At 39.3% G+C, this 24,710-nt stretch overlaps 1 protein-coding gene across 1 annotated transcript in view; it reads left to right on the top strand.

The window, feature by feature from the left end:
* Window positions 1–12,784: 12,784 nt before the first annotated feature.
* Window positions 12,785–24,710, top strand: part of ZC3H12D (zinc finger CCCH-type containing 12D) — a 181,516-nt gene continuing 169,590 nt past the window's right edge. The window contains exon 1 of the mRNA XM_044069013.1: window positions 12,785–13,291. Coding sequence (XP_043924948.1) covers window positions 12,978–13,291 — 314 coding nt within the window. The 5' untranslated portion in view covers window positions 12,785–12,977. The remainder of the gene's footprint in view (window positions 13,292–24,710) is intronic.

Below are 24,710 nucleotides of genomic sequence, written 5' to 3'. Positions count from 1 at the left end.
TAATGAAGGGGGTGTGGAAGTGACAGCCTGTGTTATGTAGCAAAACATACATTGTACAAAGAGAATTTTAAAACCAAATGGTGCACTGGGGTGAGTGAATGAATGATTTAGTGATTATAAACACTTCTTGGAGTGCTGCTCACTAGAAGAATATAAGAGGGTAGCGGCAAGAGCAAACTGAGTCCAAAGTGCGGCACAAGATATGGGCTTCAGAGAAGTGGTAGTCATTTTCTAATGACATGTTACTACAGTAGCATTCCAGAGAGCACTGTCTGCAGTTATGGAGGCACTCCATTACTAAGTATATTAGAAGTGTCATGGAAATTCAAAGGCCAATCATTTGGAAGATTAGGAGTAATGACAGCATGTGGTATGAGAATCCTGGAACTGATTACATTTATATCCTTAATGTGTGATGGAATGTCATTCCAGGAGGCAGTCAAGAATGTGTGGGGTAGGTAAAAGAGAAAGGGTGAGTAGGGACAGAAGTGTGACCCATGAGCAAGATGCACTATTATTTGGGTATGGCAGGCTGGATGTCCTCCTTGTGTAGGCTAATTTGCATCTGCATGCAAAGACTTATAAATGATGTATCAGCCACTATAAAAATGATTTGACATAAAAGTAATGACAGAAGTAGATGGGTAAATCTTGATGACAAAGCAGTTATAAATGCAACAAACAAATCTAAGAAGGAATTCAGAAACTGTTCCTGAATATGTTACTTCTAATATATTTGATAAAAGTATACCAAAAGTGGGAAGCACTAACATCTTGCAAAAAGCTGTGGTGGCTGTAACACCTAAAGACGGTAAAGACCCATCAGATCAAGCTTCATTGACCCATTCATAGGCCCATTTCAATTTTAAACCATGATTATAAATATTTTATCTCTATGATGGCTAAAAGAATGGCAAAGGTGTTGCCAAAACTGATCGATATGGATCAATGTTGTTTTGTGGAGGGGAGGCAAACATTTGATAACATTAATAGAACAATGATGATACAGAGGGAAGCAGAATGTAAGGAAAAAAATCTGTTGTTGGTGGGCAGAGAGAAAACATTCAACAGAGTACACTGAGATTTTATGAGTAGGGCAATGGAAGCAGTTGCATTTCCTGATACAATAAAAAGATTAATTAGGAGGATATATGAGGGATTTGAGGCAAAAAATCAAAGTGGGAGAGTTCCTCTCTGATAAGTTGTGTCTGAACAAAGAAATGAGGCAGGGGGTGCCCTCTATCTCCTTTGTTATTCACATTATATTTAGAACCACTGACAAAGACAATAAGGGACTTAGAAATATAAATATATAATTGGTATGGTATTCAAGAAAGGTTGGCTTTATTTGCAGATGTTATTATATTGTACCTGATAGAACCAGAAAAGGACATCTCAGTGTTGTGGAACATTCTGAGACAGTTCTGTTTTTTTTTGGCATATAAAATTAATGAATATAAAACAAAGGCTACAGCTGTAAACTATGTACACACACATATGAATTGGTTCAGCAATACCCATATTTATGGGGACATGATAAAATGAAGGATTTAGGCGTATGGCTTAAAAACAATTCTGTTATAGCAGCTAAGGATACATGGAAAAAGACTAAACAAAAGATAATTCAAAAACTGAGAAACAGGAAGTTCTTGCCTATGGATATGGATAGCAGGGTAAAAGCAATAAAAATGTTATTAGTCCCTTTAGTTTTATATATAAGTCAGGTATATTTTTATCAACTAGAGGAGAAGTTGTGAACAGTAATTAATAAAGAGTTGAAGGAGTTTATCTAGGAGGAGGAGAGGGCAAGAGTCAAGTGGAATAAGTTTATCCTTCTAACAGGACAAGGAGGTTTAGGAATACTTAATTTGAAAGGATATTTTAGAGATACACAGTTAAGGCTCTTATACATGACATAAGCAGAAAGCTACAACTGAATGTAGAAAGGGATAATGATGAAGCAGAGGGATGGAAGGAATGGGATTTTGGATGCCGATTGTTAAGGAGAATAACAATTATAAAGAATATTATATTCATAAGGTAGCAGAAAGTATACTAAAAACCTAGTCAGCACAAGAATGGAGGAAGGAGGTTCTGCTGATAAGGATGACTGCAATTAGCAGTACAGAGGATAAGCAAGATGGGGCTGGAATTTACTGTAGGAAGCTGACAAAGGAAGCAAGGTACTGGGGACAAATAATTAGGGTGGGAAATGTAACAGAATGGAACGAGGCCAAGATGACATTTGAACTGAAGACTAGAGATTGCCTTCTCTATCAGATTTGAGAGCATAGGCAAAGAGAAAGGGACAGGCAATCCTAAATAAAAGACTTGCATTGGTTGAGATATTAGTTGAATCTAGAATAGAAGCTGCTATTAAAAAGGGATAATTAGTAGGACATATAAAATATTGCACAATAACTATAGGAATCAAACATACGACATCAGAAAAAATTGGAAAGACAGATTAGATTAACAATTCACAAAGAAACAATGGGAGGACATAAGCATCAAAATCTATAAAATTTATGATTGTTTGCCTGGAAGTGTTTGTATAGATCCTGTTATACCCCAAACAGACTCCAAAGAATTGTTCCTCAGGTAAAAAGAAATGGCTAGGAACATATGTTCTCAAAGTGTAATGAGTTGGCAGACTTTGAAAATTCCCTACAGAGTACTCTGTCAGGGATACTGGGTGAGCAAATGCGTGTAACTAAGGAAATGAATTTTTTGAGTTGGGGTACAGAATCTGAATTCCTAGACATAGTGAGGCCTTGTTAAGTTTAATTCTGGTGATCACCAAAAAAAACAGTTAGTAGAAAATGGAAATCAAATTCTGAACGTAACATACTTGAAATTGTGAATATTGCAGCAGAGATAAAAGAATAGGAAGTGGGATCTTTAGAAAAGGGTAGGAGTAACTTACATGGAAAAAACAGAAATACTTGGAATGATATATGCAGAAAAATGTTTTGGAGGAGGAATGAAGTTTAAGAGAAAGCAGGAACTGAATGATTTATGTAATGTTGGTTTGATTATATTGTATAGAACAATATAAGTGATGCGTAATGTTTGTAAATGTGAGCTTGTTAGTATGTTTTGATTACTTTTATATAACTGTAAGGGTGCCTACATCACATAAAGCTGTTTAAAATCTCTCTCTATATATATATATATATATGGATCTACTTCACAAGCTTGAAATTTCAAAACTTTGATCTTATAGTCTCTACCATTTGCAGTTCGAAATTTTGAAACTTGGAGGTTGTGAAGGGAATCCATATATATAAACATACACACACACACACACACATATATATATATATATATATATATATATATATATATATATATATATATATATATATATATATATCAGGAAGCAGTCACTGCAGTCCATGCAAAATGTATATAAATGCCCTCACACTCCAATAACAGTGGGATATGGAACAATGCTTATCGTAACATGGGGGTGGACTTCATTTAGGCATCTTCTGTTCATAGATGGCGCCCCAGTATGTCACTGTATGCATTATAAACAAATGTGCCTATCCACACCTGTATGTGCAAGAGTCACTAGGTGAAGCTTGTTGCTGTTATACTTCACGCATTTGCCTTTGTCACCTTTGTTGTTTCCTTCTGGGAGGTATCACGTGGAAAGGAAATGATGCAATAAAAACAGGAATGGCGGTGCCAGTAGATACCCAAGTCTGGGAATGGAATAACAAATGTCTGTAATACTTTTTCAGTAAATGCGGATTTATTCCTGTGATGGAAGGATACAAAATGTTTCCTTCTAAGAAAAGCACAGAAGAACATACATTATTCATCAGTGTGCACTTTTATCTGTCCCTCTGTCTGTCTGTACATCTCTCATTTCTGTCTCTCTCTCTCTATCTTACACACACACACACACACACACACACACACACACGCACGCACATAAAAGGGTCCATGGGCCCACTTACCTAGTTAACAAATTATAACATTTTAAAAAAGTAGACCTGTAGGGAGTGTGATGCTGTTGCTTGCTAGAGAATGCTGTTGACTCACTGTTAGCTAAGCATGTAATGGTTTGTGGTCAGCTCCGGGCTGGTAATTGTGATTATGGTTATGAGTAAGACATCTGTGGCTCCACTTGATAAGATGATAAGACACACAACAGTACAGAGAATGTAAAAATTGCACGGGAACAGCAAGGGAGAGCATCTACCAGAGAGGGTGAAGATGTTAATTAATGAATCTTATGTGGTTTCCAGAATGTATCTAAAATCACTTCCTCATATCTTTGTATATAGCTTTCCTCAATGAGAGACAGATGCTGATAAACAATGAAGACACTGTTCATCTATTAGTAAATGTTAAATTGAACCTGACTTTCAAGTATAATAACATGAAAAAAACAACAACAGGGAAGTTAAATTGTTCAGTACCAGCTGGGATGCAAAATGGACATTGTGTTGCTTCTTACATCTTGTATTTCAGCCTTTGAACAAAGCTGATCTTTTATAAACAAGGTCAGATTCTATTAATCATATGCAAATAACAAAAGCAAGAAAAAAGTAAACAGTCTTACTGACATACACATTCTGCAGTCCTGAGTTTCAGGTACCTTTTTTTTTAGTATAAAGATTAGCATGTTGATTATATTTTATTTTATTTATTTATTTATTTACATTTGGTGACCGGGAGTGTCCGACTGGACGTAGGTCCATTTTCAGCGGAGGCCCGGGGAGAAAAGCTCCACAGTTAATATAAAGAGACAGTAGTTACATTGGATTACATAGCGATTAACAATATAACATAGCAATTACTTACAACATATTTACAGATGAAGAACATAGTACATCAGTAGACCACTAGAATCTTTATCTGTGAAGTACATAACAGACATTAACAAATATTACAATAAGAAGTTCCTGCTGTATAATAAGTACTAGGCTTATGAGCATCTGAGCTTGCTATAATCAAGGTAGTTAGTGGAGTGGAAAGAAAGGTAGTGGTTGGATGGGGTGGGTGATTTTAGAGTGGGAGCTGCAAGGGCATAGCCAGCATGTTTTTAGGTGCACTTTTAGTAAAGTTTTGAAGTGGGTGCATGATGGTATGGAGGTAATTGTGGGTGGGAGGGAGTTCCATAATTTGGCTATGGTGCAAGAGAATAGTGCTTCACCGGCAGACTTATTGGCTTTAGTGATCTGCAAGTGATTTTTGTTGCTGGATCTTAGTGGTCTGGTGGTGCGATAGGGTTGGAGTAGATTCTGGAGGGATGGGACATTTAGTGGATTGTTTACTAGTTTGTGGGTGAGTGAGAGTTGATACCATTGAAGGAGGTGAGGGAGTTCAAGCCAGCCCAGTTCAGCAAGTGAGAGACAGTGGTGACTACGGTAGGATGCCCCTGTGGCGAATTTGGCGATTTTGTTGTAGCAGGTCTCTAGCTTGTTTAGATCGCATTGCCTTAGGTTGGTATATATTGGAGAGGCATAAAGTAGGGTGGAGATAAAGTGGGAATTTGCTATTGAAATCTTTGCTGCTTTGGTGAGAAGTTGTTTATTTCTGTATAACGCTCCTAGTTTTTTGTGGACTTTTTTTATGGTCATGGATATGTGAATGTCAAATTTTAGTTTATTGTCTGTTTCCACTCCTAGCAATTTGGTGTGTTCAGTTGGGTATATAGTGGTGTTGTCTTTTGCTGTGATGTTAAAGTGAGAGTTGTTTTGAGTATGTTTGGTGGGTTGGAAGATGAGTAGTTTAGCTTTGTTTGGGTTGAGTATTAATTGGGCATCGGATAACCAAGTTTCAACAGAGGAAAAGGCTTCCTGTGTGACTTTTTGCAGTTTGGGTAGGGACTGGGCTGAGCAGATGATGGTTGAGTCATCTGCGTATTGTATGAGTGTGCCATGTTTGGTGGCAGATGCTAGATTATTGGAGAAAACAGAGAAGAGTAGGGGTCCAAAGATGGATCCTTGTGAAACCCCTATGGAGACAGGCAGTTGGGGAGATATGTCATTCTGCCATACAACGGCTGGCAGTCAGACAGGTAACTCTGAAACCAGTTGGTGACTGATTGAGAGAAGGATAAGTTATTGAGGACAGAGATAAGTTGTTTGTGTGGACCACGTCAAATGCTTTAGATAGGTCTAGGAAAGTAGCAGAGGAGAGATAGCCATTGTTTTTATGCTGAAGGATAGTGTTAGTAAAGGAGAGTAAGGCAGTGGTGGTGCTATGGTTTGGTCGGAAACCATGCTGAGTACTGGAAAGGAGGTTGTTAGTAAGGAGGTAGTCTGAGACCTGAGAGTGTATGCATCTCTCTAGTGTTTTGGAGAGTGGAGAGAGAATAGCTATGGGGCGTTAATTGGTTAGTTCTGTGAAGGGTCCTCCTTTCTGGAGGGGAATTATATGTGATACTTTCCACAGTGTGGGAACGTAACTTTCTGACAGAGATCAGTTAATCAAGATGAATACTGGGTAGGCCAGAGCATCAGCTGCGATTTGTAGGTATTCACTTGGGAGGTTGTCTGCTGCTAATTTGGTGGGCTTAAGTTTAGTTAAGAGTTTTTTTATGTTGGCGGTAGGTACAGGATAAAAGAGAAAAAGAGAAGGCAGTGCTATATAGTGATATAGTGATACAGAGTGAATACGAGAGTTGTGTGCATTGTTAAAATTATACGAGCTATAGTGTAACATTAGCTTGGCTCAGACTAATCTCTCATGGTCTTCAGCTAGATGGTTTAAACCCCAGCTCTGCACTCTCTGTAACTTTTTGGTTTGTATACTGTGTCTAGAAAGGGTGATTAAATGAGACCTAGTGAAGGCAGGGGGAACAGAAGTATAGTGTAGGAGAAACTGTAAGTCTTAAAGGTTAAAAGGACAGATGATGTTGAACCCTCACAAAAAGATAAAAAGTTATCTGCAAGTGACTCACCAAACCCTGTTATTTTAAGAATTAGTAAATCCACTGTTACTGGAAATTTCAGGTCTGCTGGGTCATGCAAGAACCATGAACTTGACTAGTTATAAAGATGGTATACACCATTTAGATACTAACTTCTTCTTTTGGTTTTTCCCGGTTAGGGGTCGCCACAGCGGAACTCCAGTCCGCTAATGATTGGCAGTAGATTTTTACGGTGCCAGCTCGACGCCCAACCTTCAAAGAAGGTACACACATTTATGCATGTCTTTTGAGCGCAACTTGACCACAGGGAGGACATGCAGACTCCACACAGAAGGCGCTCTAGCCGAGAATCGAACGGGAGAACTTCTTGTTGTGAGGCGACAATGCTACCGCTGCACCACATACTAACTAAAAACATGAAAAAAGTAGCAAAGCAGGTAAACAGCAACATACATAATCTGGGATTCATAGATGGTTAGAGCATTGCAGGGAGTGGCTGTGCACAGTGGATAATACAAAAACATAGATATTGCAGTCCAACAAGAGTAAAAATAGCATAGTATGCTGTGAATGCTAATTACTGCATAAGACTTGTAAATGAGGAACAAAATGCAACTTATCCACATGGAATCTGCAAATGGAATAATCCAAAATAGCAGACTGTTTCAGGACCATATAAAAATGTTGTATTGGGGAGCACTGAGTACCCATTTTGAATTCCAAGATTTATGGTCTACATAACCTGTGAGTAGCAGAAGCAGTCGCGCTGCATCATGCACTGGGAGACAGCACTGGATCCAGTGCTTGAACTGTTGCATGCCATAGCTATTTGCTCCAGCAGAGGAGGTACAGACAACACCTGGTATAAAACCACCTGACACACCAGCATATTGTGGCCCATTTTTGAGTGAACAGGGATATTGTAAGGGACCTAGTCAAACTGTGTCACCTGCAAGCACAGTTGAGGGTGTATGCATGGAATGCCCACTCCTGCAGGTACAAAGATATGTGTGACATTAACCATGTTGTTTCTAGGGACCTTCTGGCAACCAGCTGGGACACATTGCAGATATTCCATCACCCCCATGAATCCTTAATCAGTTCCTCAGCATTATGCTACAACATGTGGAGGAACATATCTTGCTCCCCAGGACAACAGAGGTGATAACCAACAGCATGCAGGACTACTATGAAAGAGACCATTTCCCCTAGGACCTGAGGGTCTTCAGTTGCATCCAATTCACTATCATGGACCTTCTGGTCCAGGTGCCTTGTAATACATTAATAGGAAAGGCTTCTACTCCTTCAACTGCCACATGTCCTGTAATCCCAGGGGTATTATTTATAACTGAGTCTGTAGGCTATGAAGGTGGCTCACATGATTCACACATCTGCCACATGTCTACTACATACCAGTGCTTCCTGCAATGGGACTTCCACAGGCTTATCTGGTTGGTAGGTGCATACATAGGACAGACAGACAGGGCTATATACATGGGTACAATGCATGCTAGCAGCAGGCCACTTATAAAATATGTTGTTTTTGGAAATTGCAGGTGATGCTGGATATGCCGTAGAGTCCTGGTTGATGATCACACTGTATCACTTTAGAGCATGCAGTAAATGGCCTATAACCCAGCTCAAGTGGAAACTTAAATATAATTTAGAGGGCATTCAAACTATTGAAGGAGCACTTCCAGTGACTAGACACCTCAGCAGCTTAACTGCTAGCCTCAAGTCACTACTCATTCACTTCATACTGCTCTTATGCCATGTAATATGACTTTTATTTAATGCCACTTGCCATGATATGCCTTCCTTGAAATAAAATAACACAGCATGAATGTTTTTGACATGCTGTCTGTACTACTGTCAAATGTTGAAGTGATGCATCTAATTTGTTATTACTGCTGTTTTTTTCCAGTTGCCTTCCTGCTAGACTTGATTTCTAATCTGTAACTGTACATGACTACAATATTACTGCAGAGATGTGTAGCATGTCTATATAATCACTGCACCTTACTACTCTTAAGTTGCCTTCTCTATAGTGGGTACTGATCATGATGCATTTGTGATAATTTGCTTGCAATAAATGGAATCACATAGCCAGATCATAACAGCAGGACCAAGGAAGGCATATGACTACTACTCCAGTGGTCCTTGTTTGGGAATGGACTGATACAATCACTGGAAGAGTATGGACTGTCATTGGTGATGTCACAGGACTGGCAACAAGTGAGATGAGTCTGTTTCCCCACTACTAAGGGAGGGTTAACCTGGCTATATGTAATAGCGGGTCTACTTCTTAAGATCGACAGACCATTTGATCGACATTCATTTGGTCGACAGACCATTTGGTCGACAACCAGTATTCAAGGCATTTAACAGGGATTTTCCCCCTCCCCAATGTTGTACGATCCTGGAGTTGATATATATAGTTAGGGGAGGTGTGGGGGGTACAGGACCCACATTGGGGGGTGTGGGGGGCAAAGCACCCCACCTATTTCCATTTAAAACATGAAAATACAACAAAAAACTACACATTTTAAATGAAAATAGGTGTGGGCTTTGCCCCCACCCTCCCAATGTGGGGGGGCTGTGCACCCTACACCCACCTAACTATATATATCAACTCTAGAGTCGCACAACATTGGGGAGGAGGGCAATTCACAGGTTTTTGTCTTGAATATTTGTTGTCAACCAAATGGCCTGTTGACCAAATGAATGTCGATCAAATGGTCTGTCGATCTTATGAAGTAGCCCCGTAATAACATCCCACTGGAGGTTGAAACAACCTTCTGTTATCCATAATTAATGGTTAAGTGTGTGCACAAAACCATATTATTCATCAAGACACCATTGCACACCTCCACATTAAAGAGGAACAGGTCATACAGGTCCCTGGTCTACACTACATGTATACATATAATCTTGCTTTCTCATGTATTTATATGTATATGTATATGTGTGTGTGTGTGTGTGTGTATGTGTGTATGTATATTTATATTACTCACTTGTATAGTGTTGCTTTCTTTTCTTTTTCTCCTAACTCTACTCACCAGCTACCACATCATACGTGGTAAATTATATTGCTATTACCATCATACTCCCAAATAAGCTTTCAATGTAAAATTAGCTAAAATCCAGCACTATTGATATGTTAACTGAAATATTTACAAAAACATTTATAAAACTAACAGACCATATACAAATACATATATATATATATATATATATATATATATATATATATATATATATATATATATATAAACCTTACTACAAAAATCTGAACTTCTAATTCAGGATTATACTGTCTTGACCAATCCTAATACACCTTTGTGAAGTAGCCCTTCAGTAACAAAAGTATGCTGTATAAATGTTCACAGTATGTGAAATAAAATAACAGACTGCATAGATGGCTGTCCTATATCACTGTCATAATTGCAATAACAAAAACTTGGCTTAAATCACACACAAAAAAAGAAAGCATTCTGCCTCCTGGTTATGGCATTATCCATAATGATCACTAGTAAAAGACCTGATGGTGTAACCATTGAATACTCAAAAGCTTTTAACATTGCCATGCACCCCATACAAATGCCAAACATTATTGTCATTGAAGTCCTTGTAGATACACTTAAAATTACTTCAAAAATCAGTATGTATAACAATATTATTTAATACACCTCCTACTGAAGACAAATCAGCTTTTAAATGCATAATATTTTGGATAACTACAAACATATTACTTGAAACAGTAATCTTAGGTGACGTTAAAAAGGACTGGCCCAAGTGTACCCACTATTCACCCTTGTATCATTCTACAAACATTAACTATGGACCAACAGGACAGATAATTAGAATAGAAAGTATTTTAGACTGGAGAATAATAACAGACCCCTCCAAAAAACTTCCTATGTGAGAATTATACCTCACGCCTTTAGTAATCATAACTGGGGGGTTTTGCCATATGAAAACATAACAAAATACATAGAAACAGCCAATATAAAATCGTAAGAAATGCAACCAAATTTAGTGAGGAGACATTCTTGTCTATCAAAGATTGAAATTTGGAACTGTTAAAAGTTTGTCTTTAGATGTTGCAGTAACTCACTTCAGCAAGACCTTCCTATCCATATTAAACTCTCTAGCACGTAAATGCAGGCAGACAATCAAATCAAATCCTACACCATGACTTGCACTGTATATAAAAAAGTTAATGCATAGAAAAGACAAACTGGATGTTTGCTTAACAACAGTGGCTGCAGAACTATGGGACATGGACTTAGCATTCCAAGCATGTGATGACACCTTTTGTGATGTGTATATTGGAGCATGCACATGCCAGTGGATGGTACACAATACCCCCAGAGTGATGCAGATGCTTGGATCTGCCACTATGAGATGGTATTCAGGTCCTAATACAAACCCCATGATGGTTGCCTGTATGATTTTGCCTGAGGAAGGGAGACATGATGGTCAGCACTCAATGTGAGCCAAATATAATAAAAAATAGCTTTTGGTATCATAACCCAAAAAGTACGAAATTATAGCAGAAAAATACAGCTGGAGAAAACTTGGATTTTCCTTTATGTCATAAGGTTCCAGTTTTGCTGATTCCAGCTGTTTCTGTTTTGTTAGAACAATCCAGACAATTATCAAACTGCAAGACTTTAAGGCACCTTTGAAATCTAACATAAGAAACTGCGTTAATAACTGAATGTGCAGTAATATTCTTGGGGGATTTCCAAGCTTAATTCTTATCAGCAGAAAAGTGGCACTTGAAGCCATAATATTTTGTTTGCCACAGGGCAGTTAGTACCAGTAGGAATATAGGCAATGGTATGTCATGCATGGAAGAGTGTGTTTCCTAATGATACAAACAGGCTACATAGGTAGGGGTAGGTGAATTTAAAACTCCATGGTACTTCCACACCTACTATCAATGGTGATTATGAACCAATACTATGCATGCATATAAAATTTATGAAATCAAGATCCTTCATCCTGATGCAGGCTTCATATCAAAGACAATTTAATGCTCTGTGTCACTGGTTCAGTGGATTGCACACTTGCTTTTGATGTTGGAAAGATTAAAAGACTGTAGAGTCTTTCCTCTCACCATGTTTTTGCTTCATATTCCAGTGCTGATGTAGTAATGCAGCACAAGGGGATGGTGCAGCCCGTTGGATGAGGCATGATTCACAGATCCTATTTGCCTGCGTTAGTGGCAGTTGAGGTAGTTGTATAAAAAAAAATTATCCTGGAGACTTCATCAAATTTCCCACAGTCTCTGAAAATCTCACGTTAGGCCTCCATGAAAATAGGCCATAGGCCTAATAAGGCTACAAAGTAAACAAACAAAAAAAGTAAATAAATCATGTCTAGGTTTATTTGCTTAGTTACAAATAAGAAACTCTGCAACATTTTCCATTACTATCTTGGGCAGACTGTCATTGTACTCTTACCATTAATGACATACGCAGGTTGCATCAAAACAGCTGCCTAAATGTACATAATACTGTTTAACTGAAATAATACCCCTTTCCTCTTCATATGCTTATAAAGTTGTTTGTGACACAGTATAGGTAAAAGAGAAATGCTGTCATGGAAAATGTACCCCTAGCTATCTACTCATTCTGCATCAGAGTAACATAGCTAAGATATTTATAAAATGGTGTTATAAGATAAATATGTTGACTTCATTACCATTAAAAGACCTTCAGTGTAACAGCACATTTTTTTTCTTGCAAAACAGGAATACCACTCTGTTTTGATGACGATAAAGAAACAGAATAGCTTTGCTTCTGACTGCTGCAGGAAGTTCTTATCGATGGTCTGTGGCCAGGCGCTAAGTGACTTAAACTCTTTGGATGACATCTGTATTTGTGCTGCTTCCTGTCAGTGAATGTGTTGCAAGCATCGTTTCCTTGACTATGACTTTGATATGCATGTGTCTTATTCATTTATTTGCAAGTTGCAAACTTTATTAAAGTATATAAATTGCAGGTTCTGAGCGCATCTGGGACTCTGTTTATTCTTACCAGCACACTCAGAGAGGTGCAGCATCTACACAACAGGAATGGAGGCAGACAAGACAAAACTAGATTTTTTCTGTAAACTTGGCTACACTGAAACAAATATCTGTAAAGTATTAGACAAATTAGGCCAGGATGCACTGATAAATGATATTTTGAACGAGCTCATTAAGATGGGCAATGGCAACCGGTCAGCACCTGAGGATTGGGAGGAATGGCCATCTGCTCCCAAGCTTGTTGCTCGTGGCTGCAATCCTCCACAGAGAAAGGAGCAAGCACTGACGCCCAGTGAGGAAGATGTTAATTCCAGCAGTAACCTGAGACCAATCATCATCGATGGCAGCAATGTGGCAATGAGGTAAGTGTTAAGTGCAGTCACACTTTTCCCTGCTTTGCAGTTGTGAATATCTTTTTTAGTGTGTGAAAAACAAATTAAAAAATAATATTTCCTTATCCATCAGTAAAACCTTTGAAATGCTTTGACATAACCTTATTTATTTACATTTTGAAAATAATATTTTTCATCTAAAACCAACAGCAGAACATAATTAAATGGCCTTTCTTTAGATTCTGAAAACACACAGACATACACAAAAAGATATAAGATTGTACTTTTACTAGTCATCTAGGAATTTATAAGATTAAACACAGTAGTTTCAGTTAACCAGACTACCATGTTGTATTATTTTACATGTCTGTTAACCAAACTTTTGGTCTCTTGTCTCCTGAAGTACTGCACCCATCTTAAATTGATTATCACAACAGTCTTATCTATTATGCTAAATAGGGAATCCCTGTGCTTTATTCATGCTAGCTATATTTCCTTTGAAATATGCAAATCATTATCTATTTGGGGCTTCCTCCTAAAAGTGTAGCTAAACAAATATCCTATCAATTATAAAGAGTGAAATAAAAACAGTACAATAGATACAGAGTTTTGATTTTTTTTTGCATCTTATCACACAGCCAGATATAGTGTAAAGCAAAATATGGTTATCTAGAGCCTCTGAATATGTCAGGGCCTTAGATACTGACTGATAACACAGAAGGTTTACTCCTTCATTCACTGGTATGATGGTACAGCAAGCGTTTTAATCAACATAGGGACATCAGATGAACAGTGCTTTCAGTACGGGAGTGGAATTAAAATCATTGCAGTACATGTCCTTGCAGTTAAAACTCACATGTCCAGTGTATGAAACAAAAAGCTCAAACATAGCTTTTTGAGAATGAATTTTAAAGTCATGATACTTGGAAGTATGGGTGGGGAGGGGTTTACCCCCTGTAGAATCATGTCCTCAAAAAGCAGCATTTTTAGGTTTTCAGTTCAGAGTTTGTGAAAGCAGATCTCACTTTTGTCTGACTTTGCACCATGGAAACAACTGACACATGCTTCAGACACCGTCTAATGGAAGCCTTAACTACTTCTGTCATGATAATGTAATGTCATTACCGTGCCATTGTCTTTAAAAAGTAGTACATCATTTACTACCTAGGCTCCCAATGTATGCCTGCAGGAATGAAAGGTTTTGTAAACAGAACTGGTTGTGACTTGTTTGAACTTTCAGATTCTGAGGTAGCCAGCTGGTTACAGTGTGTGTTTCTGTTCAGGTTTCTATGAAAGTGTGTGTGTGTGTGTGTGTTTGTGTAAGTTGGGGAGGAAGGATAGAGAAAGAATGCAATGCCCATGAGGTGCTAGTAGTGATAAATACAGATCATTTACATTAAGTCATAGGAATGTTAAAAAAAGTTAAGGACTAGGAGTCATTATGTTGAGGGGTAAGAACAAGTAGGATGTAGACAGCCTCTCCTGACCCCTCCTCTTTATTCGCAATACTGACTGAACTAGGAACATTCTCCAGATCTTTTTCTCCACATTAAACACATATGTATCTACATTTGGGCCCAGGCTACCTCTATAATTTGTGCTTAGGATTTTTGATTGAGTCACTGTTTTTTTATGAACTAACATCCACCATAACCTTTTTACATCCTGCCAGTTCAGTGAATTCCATTCATTTAGATTTTTCTGTCAGTTAGTTGACTACTGTCTTTTAGGTTTAGGTTTTACAGTTGTTAACTTTTTGTTGTTGATGAAAAAGTAGTTAGTTGTGTATATAAGTTGAGGTATAGTTACAATTGGTAGTTGTTATGTTCATAGTTTTTAGTGTCACTATCACTGTTTAAAGGTTAATATTGAAACTGGCGTTAGGCTAGCTTTACCAGAGATGTAACTAGTGTGAGGTAAAGGGGGTGGCTGCCCCAGGCACAAGCTGTTAGGGAGCACAATTGGTGGGTGTCAAAGCCACACAGATAGCATAGGTTCATAAATGAATGCTGATGCTACATTTGCGGTCATGACTGAAGTGCTAAAGAACTCAATGTATTGGTTTCAATGTAGAAAACTGCTTTACATTTGTAGCAAAGAACTTGCTACAGTTTCAGAGCAGAAGAGTTTTTTTTTGTTTGTTTTTTGCTTCTCAACTATGAAGGGGCTGGGTTCCAGTTTGGAGAACTACACAGAGCACTACATGGCCTAACTATAATTCTGGTCTTTATCATGAAGATAAAGGTCAACAAAAGGTCAGAAAGTGTAGATGTGGGAGCAAAATCCTATCACAGGCAACACACCCTGTGTCATAAGTGTTTAGCAAAAGGGCATTTCAAAGAAGTTTGTGATATAAGCAAGATAGAAGAAACAGGCTGGAACTACAAATATAAAAGTTTCATCCATTAATTCAGGATTCCACAGTACCTAAGTCATAATCACTTGCTCCTGACAAGGCATCCACCCCACCTCCCCACCAAGGAAAAGGTAAAGATAAAAACAAAGATGCTCCTGTAGAGAAGTACTGCCCCAAGAAGCCCAAATTGATTGTTTCTTCTTTGTCACAGGTTAGTATTGCTGGGGCTTCTGCCACAGGAGCACCTGAGGAATCCCCCTGGCCCTTCCTCATTCACCACTGGTCTCATCTCAGCCTTTCAACCTGAACTGATGAAGCCTTTGGTGACATCTCATACTTCTTTCACATCCTTTAGATCTCTTTAGTCCATGTCAGCAGAGTTGGATTACACTAAAATATGGCAGGCATTCATGCAGCATGGATAGTCCAAGGTCTCTTCTTCTACTAACACCTTCTTTGTCAGATTTATTACCCCTTGTCCACAGCCCTTCTTGCATAACCCCATTCAGGCAAATGACTGATGTGACTGTCACTTGACCAGCATTTGTCAATGCTGGAATCATCTGCATCTCCATTGTTGGGATCACAGGCTTTGACCTTGACTTCACTGCCTTCAACATTGCTGTTGGTTCCTGGCTTCTCAACATCAGTATCTTTTGCTTTGGGTGGTCCCTCATCCTCAGAAGGCAGGGCTGCTCTCTTCAGGCTAGCAGGACAGAGGAATCATTTCATTTTCCACTCAGAACCATCACCTTTGAAGATAGAAAAAAATGCCAAATGTAAGAGGAAGCATATAGATTCATCTCCTTCATAAATCTCTAACCCCAGATATTGATGAGGATGAGGAAGCTGATTCTCCCACTCCCCTAGAGTACCCAGAATTTGTGAAATATTAGAAATGAGGGGGCAAATGTAGGAAATGCTCTGAACCTCCTTCCTCCTAGAACATATCTAGTAAAGACCTTCTGGTCTCCCACCAAGTTTTCTTCCTGAGTGATCTCCCCTGTCACTGAGATGGCCTGACTGCTGGTAAAGTCTGCATGACAACAGCCTGGTGTGGTGGTCCCTGTGCTGAAAAGGCCTGACATCCTAAGGATTGGAAATTATGGTTACAGACGCCTTAAGTGCAGCTTTAAAGAAGGCTCAAACCTTGCAGCACCATGATGTCCACCTAACTAACAATGCATGCGACAGATTGAGGAAGCATGTTTATGTACCCTCCTTTTCTTTGAGGGCTGTATATTATCTGCCCCATGTATCCCTTTCCAGAGAGAGAGAGAGATGGTTAATCAAATTAGCTGGTATTTGCATGGGTTTCCAGATTGGTATATAAAACAAGTCCCAGGTATCAACCCTTTCATCTCTTGCTAATGCAGCTATGATCTTATCTCACAATGTAATGGATGGTGCAGCCCAGGCAGCAGGTGCTAGACTTACTGCATATCATCACACCTGCCTCCATCTAACTGACTTTGTTAATGATACAAATATAAAAAGTTCAGTTTAATGAGTGTCCCTTTTGGTGGGACCCTACATTTTGAATCCTAGTTAAAGCCAGAGTTGAGAAGCAAGAACAAGAGGGAAAGGCACTCACAGTTGTTTGAGTTGAATTCAAACATCCACTATGTTCATTCTAATGAGTACAGTGGAGTCCACGTCAAGTGTGACTCTGGTACAGCCAACAGCAATATAACAGCAGAGATTCTGGGAAGAACTAACTAGGACACTATAATCTTCATAATAACCCAAGGGCAACAAAGTAATCAGGGACATCACAGTCCTTTTTCTGTCAGTCTGCATTTTGCTTGCTGAGACCTTGTCCACTGGTCTTACTCCGGATGCAATCAGGTGTCATCTGTCCCTCCACCTATCTGCTTGGAAGGACATCACAAATAACAGGAGGGTAAGGACCACCATGTCATTTCAGTTCCCAAAGACACAATCTCTTTGACTTACAAACATTCCACACCATTAAAAAACTTGTGGTAAGAAAATATGTGTTAAATCTCCTTTAAAAGAGAGCTACCTTAGAGGTCCTACCTAACCAGAATGGGTTAGGCTTTTACTTAACAGTCCTTTCAGTGCCAAAGAAAACAAAGAACCTTGGGCCCATTCTCAGTCTCAGTGGCTTGAATCAGTGCATTCCAAAAGTGCCCTTCTATGTGTTCATAACTTAGTTAAGCCTTCCTTACCTATCTGAAAGAGACTGGATGTGCTCTTTGGACTTCCAAGAGGTTTATCTCCATGTCAAAATCACACAGAAGTTGGTCTGACTCCATGGCACAGGGGATGGGGTCCTTACTAGGACTCAGATAACTGAAGTTTGGTAGAGGCTCAGGTACTAGAAAAGTCAGGTGAGGTGGGGTCCGATTCCCCTGACACAGAAGATTTTACAAAAAGTGTAAATATGCAAAAGTCAAGATAATTTTTATTAACATCCCATTGATGTGATCAAATATGATTTCCCCTGCTGTGGTCTCATCTTCTGGAAAAGCCCCTCTTTGAGGTCCTTCTGAACATAGGAACATAAGAACAATACTTGCAAGCTATTATAGGAACCATAAGATGCCCAACCATATGCACCATTAAGAAGACACACTTAAAAGCTCCTACCACCCTTTAGAAGCACTTAATATAGCGCTTACCTTCCAAATCTGGCAGAGCAATACATGATAACCCTGGCATAAATATGAGTCTAATTATAAAGAACAAGGTACTGGTAGCAGGATATCTCTGTCTTGTGCAAAGTAAAAAAAATGGTTTCTCTAGTGAACTGCCAGCATCTTTATTCAATCTCAAATTTAGTGAAGATCCTAGCAGTTGGTTATACAAACCAGTCTTATAACATATCATACAGAATCAGCATTTTTGCTGAACACTACTGTGCTGCACTTTTTTGTATTCATGTTGAGACCATTTTCAGGGCACCAGGTATGCACAACTATCCAGCATTTGCTGGAGCTGTTAAATATTAGTGGATGAGAGAAAAACATTTCCCAGCTTACAACCATCAGCAAATTTGGTCAACCACACTCCTGGCATATTGGCTTTGATGTCTGCAAAATAAATGTCAGGAGAGGGCCTATCACTAATGCCTGTGGTACTAAACGAGTTACAATTTTTATGTTGAGAGAGGGTGCCAACAACTATCATAGCTTGGGATTTGTTGGATAGCAAGTTTGCTATCCAGCAAACAACATGGGGTTTACATTAACTCTGTCTATTTTTTTTTACAGTATCGGCATGGGGGTAGTGGCAAAAGCCTTGGTCAGGTTAAGATGAGCAGTATGCATGGAGTGACCATGTCCAAAGCTTCTGTAACATTTTTAAAGAAGTTTAATGGGATCAGGAGGCAGGAACTGCCCTTCACAAAACCAAACTGAGTGGGGTCTAGGTCATTTACATTCTTTTTACCTGCATAAACACATTCTGCTATGATACCTGCCATGACTTTGCACATAAGGTCGATGAGACTGATGGCCTATAATTACCTGCATCTATAGAGGGGTCACCTGTGTATAGAGAAGTCATAGTGGCTGTTCTGCAGGCATCAGGCACACACTGTGGATAGACTGAGGATGAGCAGTTTCAACACAGGATCAGGTAGTGCATACCTGGCACTGATGAGAAAAAAGGTTGGCATGTTATCTGACCCCATGGAAGTATTATATGTAGCCTTTGACAGGGATTCTAAGACTTGCTCCAAGGAGATTTCAGAGGGAAACTAAATTGTAAGAGATAGTGGAGGCAACAATGTGAATATGTGAGGTGAAGTCAGCACTAAATTTGTCTGCTAATATACTGGTATACCCTTGGGATCAGAATATGTGATAATGTCATGGATGAGCTCACTACAATGTTGGACATAATCCCTTAATTTCATGACATAACTGAAGAAACATTTCTAATTTTTTTTGGTATCAATCAAGTGGCCTTAAGTTTGGACTCTGCTTTACAATTTTTAATAGTGTTGTTAACTTCCTTGCTGGCATTTTTCAGTGTGGGTTTGAGGTAGGGGGCTTGGGAATTCTTCGTTTTTCATTGTTTTCCCTCTTCTGGAATACAGTTTATTAATACAGCAGTTTTGGCAGAGAGGTATATTCATGAATTTACCATTATATTTGTACAGACTTTTCTATGCAACTGTTTATGTGCTGGTAAAAAAATCAGAGGTGACTGTGGTATCCCTCTTTGAGTCAATTTGTGGGGAATAGTTGGGGAATTTTGTGTAGGCCTTTTGCAAGCTGAAGTAGGTTTGCCCTGAAGAAGTTTCTAAAGACAGTCTCATTTGGTGGTGAGGTAGTACAAATATGTCTGACAGAGAAGTCGATTAATTTGTGGCCAGATTTAACCAGAGATGAGGCAATGTAGGGTGAGGTACCAGTGAGGGCTTGGTTTGTAATGTCCAGGTAAAGGATATTAGAGTCTCTACTGCATAGTTGTACAATTTGCTCCAGTGCATTGGTATTAACAAAGCATAGAAAACACTGAGCATATCCACATTTAAAAGAGTAAGAGTGCCAGTCAATGCTTAGGTGATTGAAGTCCCCTAGCAATAAGGTATTTAGTTTGATATTTAACTTCCTCAGTGGTATTAAGGTAATTTCCATGATCTTTGAAGGACACTGATAGTGATCTGTAGCTAGCAATGAAGTAATAGTTGTTGAGGGTGATTTAGATCTCCAGGAGTTCCAAATTAGTGTTGTGGGTAACTTGACATGAGGCAATGGTGCTTCTAACAAAAACATATATTGCACAACAGTTACCCAAGGGCCTGAAGGAATGTTAAATGTTAAAGTCTGGTATAGGAGTGCTGTCATTGCACTAAATCTATGGCTCAGTAACTACACAGATAAGACTATATTTGAGTTGCAGGAGGGCATCAAGTTCTGGCATCTTTATATTTAGGCACTTAGCATTGAGTAGTGTCACCCACATCTTGTATGAATGTGACTCTGAGTTTGCTATGTAGTAGTGTCCAGTAGAAGACTCTGCCTTTAAAAAAGGCACTTTGTATTCAGCAAAGGTTTTAGCCAGTATGCAAAACCCTGGTATCAGAGGTGTAAGCCATCCCTGGTGAAGCAGGAAGCCTCATCTACCTTCTCATCCCAGGCTGGTAAATATTGTATCCTCTTACAATGACACCAGCTACTTAGCCAGTTGTTAAAGACAGTTATCTTGCCTTGATATAAATAATCATCACTTTTGGTAAATGCAAGATATTGAAAAAATATGCATAGTAAGCTTCATAATATCTCTCTGTATGTCCCTCTGGATGGAGACCCTTAGGTCATTCACTCCCACACAGGTTATCATTCCAAAGGGTGCAAGATGATGAAGGTGGAAATCCAAATCTCAGTCATACAAATTATGTACTACAATGATAAATTTGGAGTATCACTCTTATCTTCATCAGTAGAAACACCCTTCTTAGGTTCATAGGTAAGTACTAGGCTATCGGCTCAAGGGCCTGCACAAGCCTAGCCAAGAAGGTTCCCTGGCTTATGCCACCCAAGAAAGTTATTTTCCTGTGCCACTGTCGAGCAGAGACACAGAAGTGATCCCCGGGGTGTATTTCTTATTTCCCATCCACTCATCAAGATTTTTCTTGAAGAGTGCTAATGAAGAACTTTGCTTGATATAGATGGGTTTTCCACTGCCTAAGGCTATAGGTTTTTGCCAATTATATTTTTCTTAGTCTTAGTTTATGCTCCACTTTGCATGGATTTACAGAGATCTGGATACTGGTCATCATTCACTCTTCACTGTAGGGAAGGAGGATGGAGACTTGCTGGCCTGCAAAAGTTTTAGGTGCTGTTGACTCTTACCAGTGTTAGTCCTCAAGGTGATAACCATGGAACTGTCAGTCCAAACCTGTCATTACGGCAAGAACATAACCTCTGTTTAAAAGGGTAGGAAAGCTTTTAAACTTTCCTTCCACACTGGGGTCCTTAATACTTGAGCTTCACCTTCCTCCATGCTGTTTGAGCACAGAAAGCAATGCAAATGCCAGTTGATCAGAGGGAGCACATACATCATAACAATCAGGACTAATGCCAGACACATTATCACCAGTCAGCAGAGAAACACTTCCCAGGCTACTAAACACATACTCCTTTACCATCATGCTCCACGGTGCCCTGACTTTACAAATCTTTTTTTTTCAGTGCTTTAGTAAAGTTGTCAAAAAATTGTCCCAGACTGTTTAGATTTATCTGAGTAAAATATTTGGTTTTCCTAAGTATCCTAAGCAAAATCCTTTTGATTTTTTATTTTGCATTGACTGTTTCTGCCTTTTGACCCTTATTTTGAACAGTTTTGACAAACCCTCCATGTCAGTCTCTCTCTCTCTCTCTCTCTCTCTCTCTCTATCTGGGAGTGTTTCTCTTTTATAAAAAGTAACTATGTTACCCTCAAGAACAGACAGCAGCTTCTGAAGCTTTGCCTAAATGAGCAGTCTTTATCTGCTCACACTGATTCAAGCAAGCTCTCTGGCTCATCTTCTGCCTCTGCTAAACTCAAAACTTCTTTCGCCCCAAACCAACAGTTTCTTCTTCCTTTACCTATACTAGCAAAAAAAAGGGGGGGGGGGGCTTCTGTTTCTGTTGTGTGTCAAGCCTCTACAGATCATCAAATTGCAATAGCTCAGCATGTTTCAGAAGTCACTGTGAAGCTAACTTATAGTCTGGATCCAACTGTAAAATTATTGGCTAATCATGGAAGTGGAGGGGTTGTGCTCTAACCTATTTCCCTCATTCCACCATCCAGATCCTCTTGGTGTTATCACCATTTGTTCTGTTATTTCATTTGGCATTACATTTGCTGGTTCTTTCACCCACACCCAGGTTTCAATACCTGAGACCTAACATGACACAGTATAGTTGGGTACTGATGCCTCCACATCAGTGGCACTCTCAGCATTGATATAGCCAGTATTACTCCTGCCAATGATCTCAACAATGATAGAACTAGGGAGAGGGTACTTGGTTATGATGTCAGTTATAATTTCTAAAGCCTAGAATACTTTACCTAGCTACGTCACTTCTAACAGCTCTGCCACACAATTTAAAAAACACTTGAAAACACATTATATGGATAACTGGTCTTGCTCCTGTAATTCCCCAGGGTGAACAACCAATGAACAAACTAATATATGTAATGCCTACATTCCTACCCTTTTGTACAGTGTACTATATGCTACTATAGGCTATTACTATCTGTCATTTTCATCCTACCAAATTATGTTAATCTGAATGTCTTTTTAAATTCATTACTATATTTATTACTATATTTATTCCTTAAAGCCGCGGTGGTGCAGCGGTAGCGTTGTTGCCTCACAGCAAGAGGTTCTCCCGTTCGATTCTCGGCTGGAGCGCCTTTTGTGTGGAGTCTGCATATCCTCCACACGGTCAAGTGGCGTTTGAAAGACATGCGTAGAATGGGCGTGCCTTTGCTGAAGGTTGGACATCGAGCTGGCTCCTCGGCACCCGTAAAAAATCTACTGCCAATCGTTAGCGGACTGGAGTTCCACTGTGGTGACCCCTAACCAGGAAAAGCCGAAAGAGGAAGAACAACGACTATATTTATTCCTGACTATGTTATTTTGATCTGTGACAGCCAGGCACTACCTTTTACTCTCTATATATTGAAATGTCTGTTAAACTTTGCTATATGAGGTTTTTATTTACTATGTAACTATGTGCTATGAGTGCTATGCAATGCAATATATTTTCTGTATTACATACTAACTGCTATCTATATTTGTAATCTGGAGCTTTTCTTCCAGGGCCTCCGCTGAAAATGGACCTATGTCCAGTTGGACTATCCCGGTCAACAAATGTAAAATAAAATAAATAAATAAACAATAAATACATTTCAGCACTGATATACTTTCTTGAATAAGGTCCGATGTTGGGCCAAGCCAGTGCTTTATCTTGCTGACATCTGTGACCATGTGCTGTACCAGAATTACAAGTAACAATATCTGCATTAGGTGCAACTCTCCCTGGGATCTTGGCTTTCTATCCTTTCTTCCTGCAGCAGGACAGATGGACTTTAGGAATTCCGGAAAGTCCCAATTCAAAACAACTTCCTTGTTGTCTGAGTCTCCTCCTCTGAAGAGGCTTTGTAAAGCCCTTAAGAAAAGAAAACATATTGAACCACTCTGGTGGCATAGAGGAAAAATCCCTGACTAAAGCCTGGCCACCCTGGGTTTTATTAGTGACTTGGGTAGCTGATGGAGTGGCAGGGAAGAGATGAATGTGCCTGCCCTAAGTGAGACATTCCCTAAGGTGAGGTGTGGTCTAAAGAGGGAAGTTGCCCTTGAATGTAATGAATGAGCATGGGAAGTGGGGAAAGGGAGTATGATGGATTTAAAACAAATCTTCCCTTGATGGAAGCACTTATGAGCTGAGACCCCAAGATGCCCTTAGTATCCCTGAACAACACCAACAATATGGGAGTATGTCCAGGGGGTTGTAGAATAGCTGGTAGACCCAGCGTGGGCATGGGGCAGTACAGCCAGGTCAGTAACAATGAGTTCCGAGGAGACCAAACAAATTAAAAAAAAACACATATTGACTTGTCTCCTGATTCATCTATGGTTGACCTGGAAAAGATTGGTATAAATTCTCCTGTGTGTCTCCAGCAAAGACCTTTCTGCCACTAACAGGGGGACAGTCTCCAAGAGGATGAGCCATATGGTCTGCAGCTTCACCTAGCAATCATCCTGTGTAGTTCTTCCTCTGGCTGACGTCTTGAAGTATGCCACCAAGATAGCATGGGAAAAACCCTAAATACAGTGGCCCCATCTCAAAAAAGGCAACCACATCTTCTGGCTTCCCTGAGAATGGAATATTTGGGAGGAATGTCCAAGTCTCTTATTATGATTTTCATATAAAAACTGGCAAACTCTTGGTGTTTGGGGGCTTCCAGAGCCACTGGGTCCAGCATAGCTATACACTGACATGTATGGCTCAAGCTGAAACACATGACTGATGACAACACATGACTTATGGCAACCTTTTTAAAGTACCTTTTTTTTCTGCTCTGCATGTCTTTTGAAAATATGTGTAAGAGCCCTTGAAAATATGG

The sequence above is a fragment of the Protopterus annectens genome, chromosome 1.part0, assembly GCF_019279795.1.
Source record: "Protopterus annectens isolate FY-2018-M chromosome 1.part0, PAN1.0, whole genome shotgun sequence".
In the NCBI taxonomy this organism is placed as follows: Eukaryota; Metazoa; Chordata; order Ceratodontiformes; family Protopteridae; genus Protopterus; species Protopterus annectens.
Note: the sequence above shows the minus strand (reverse complement) of the source record. Positions and strands in the feature narration are given on the sequence as shown.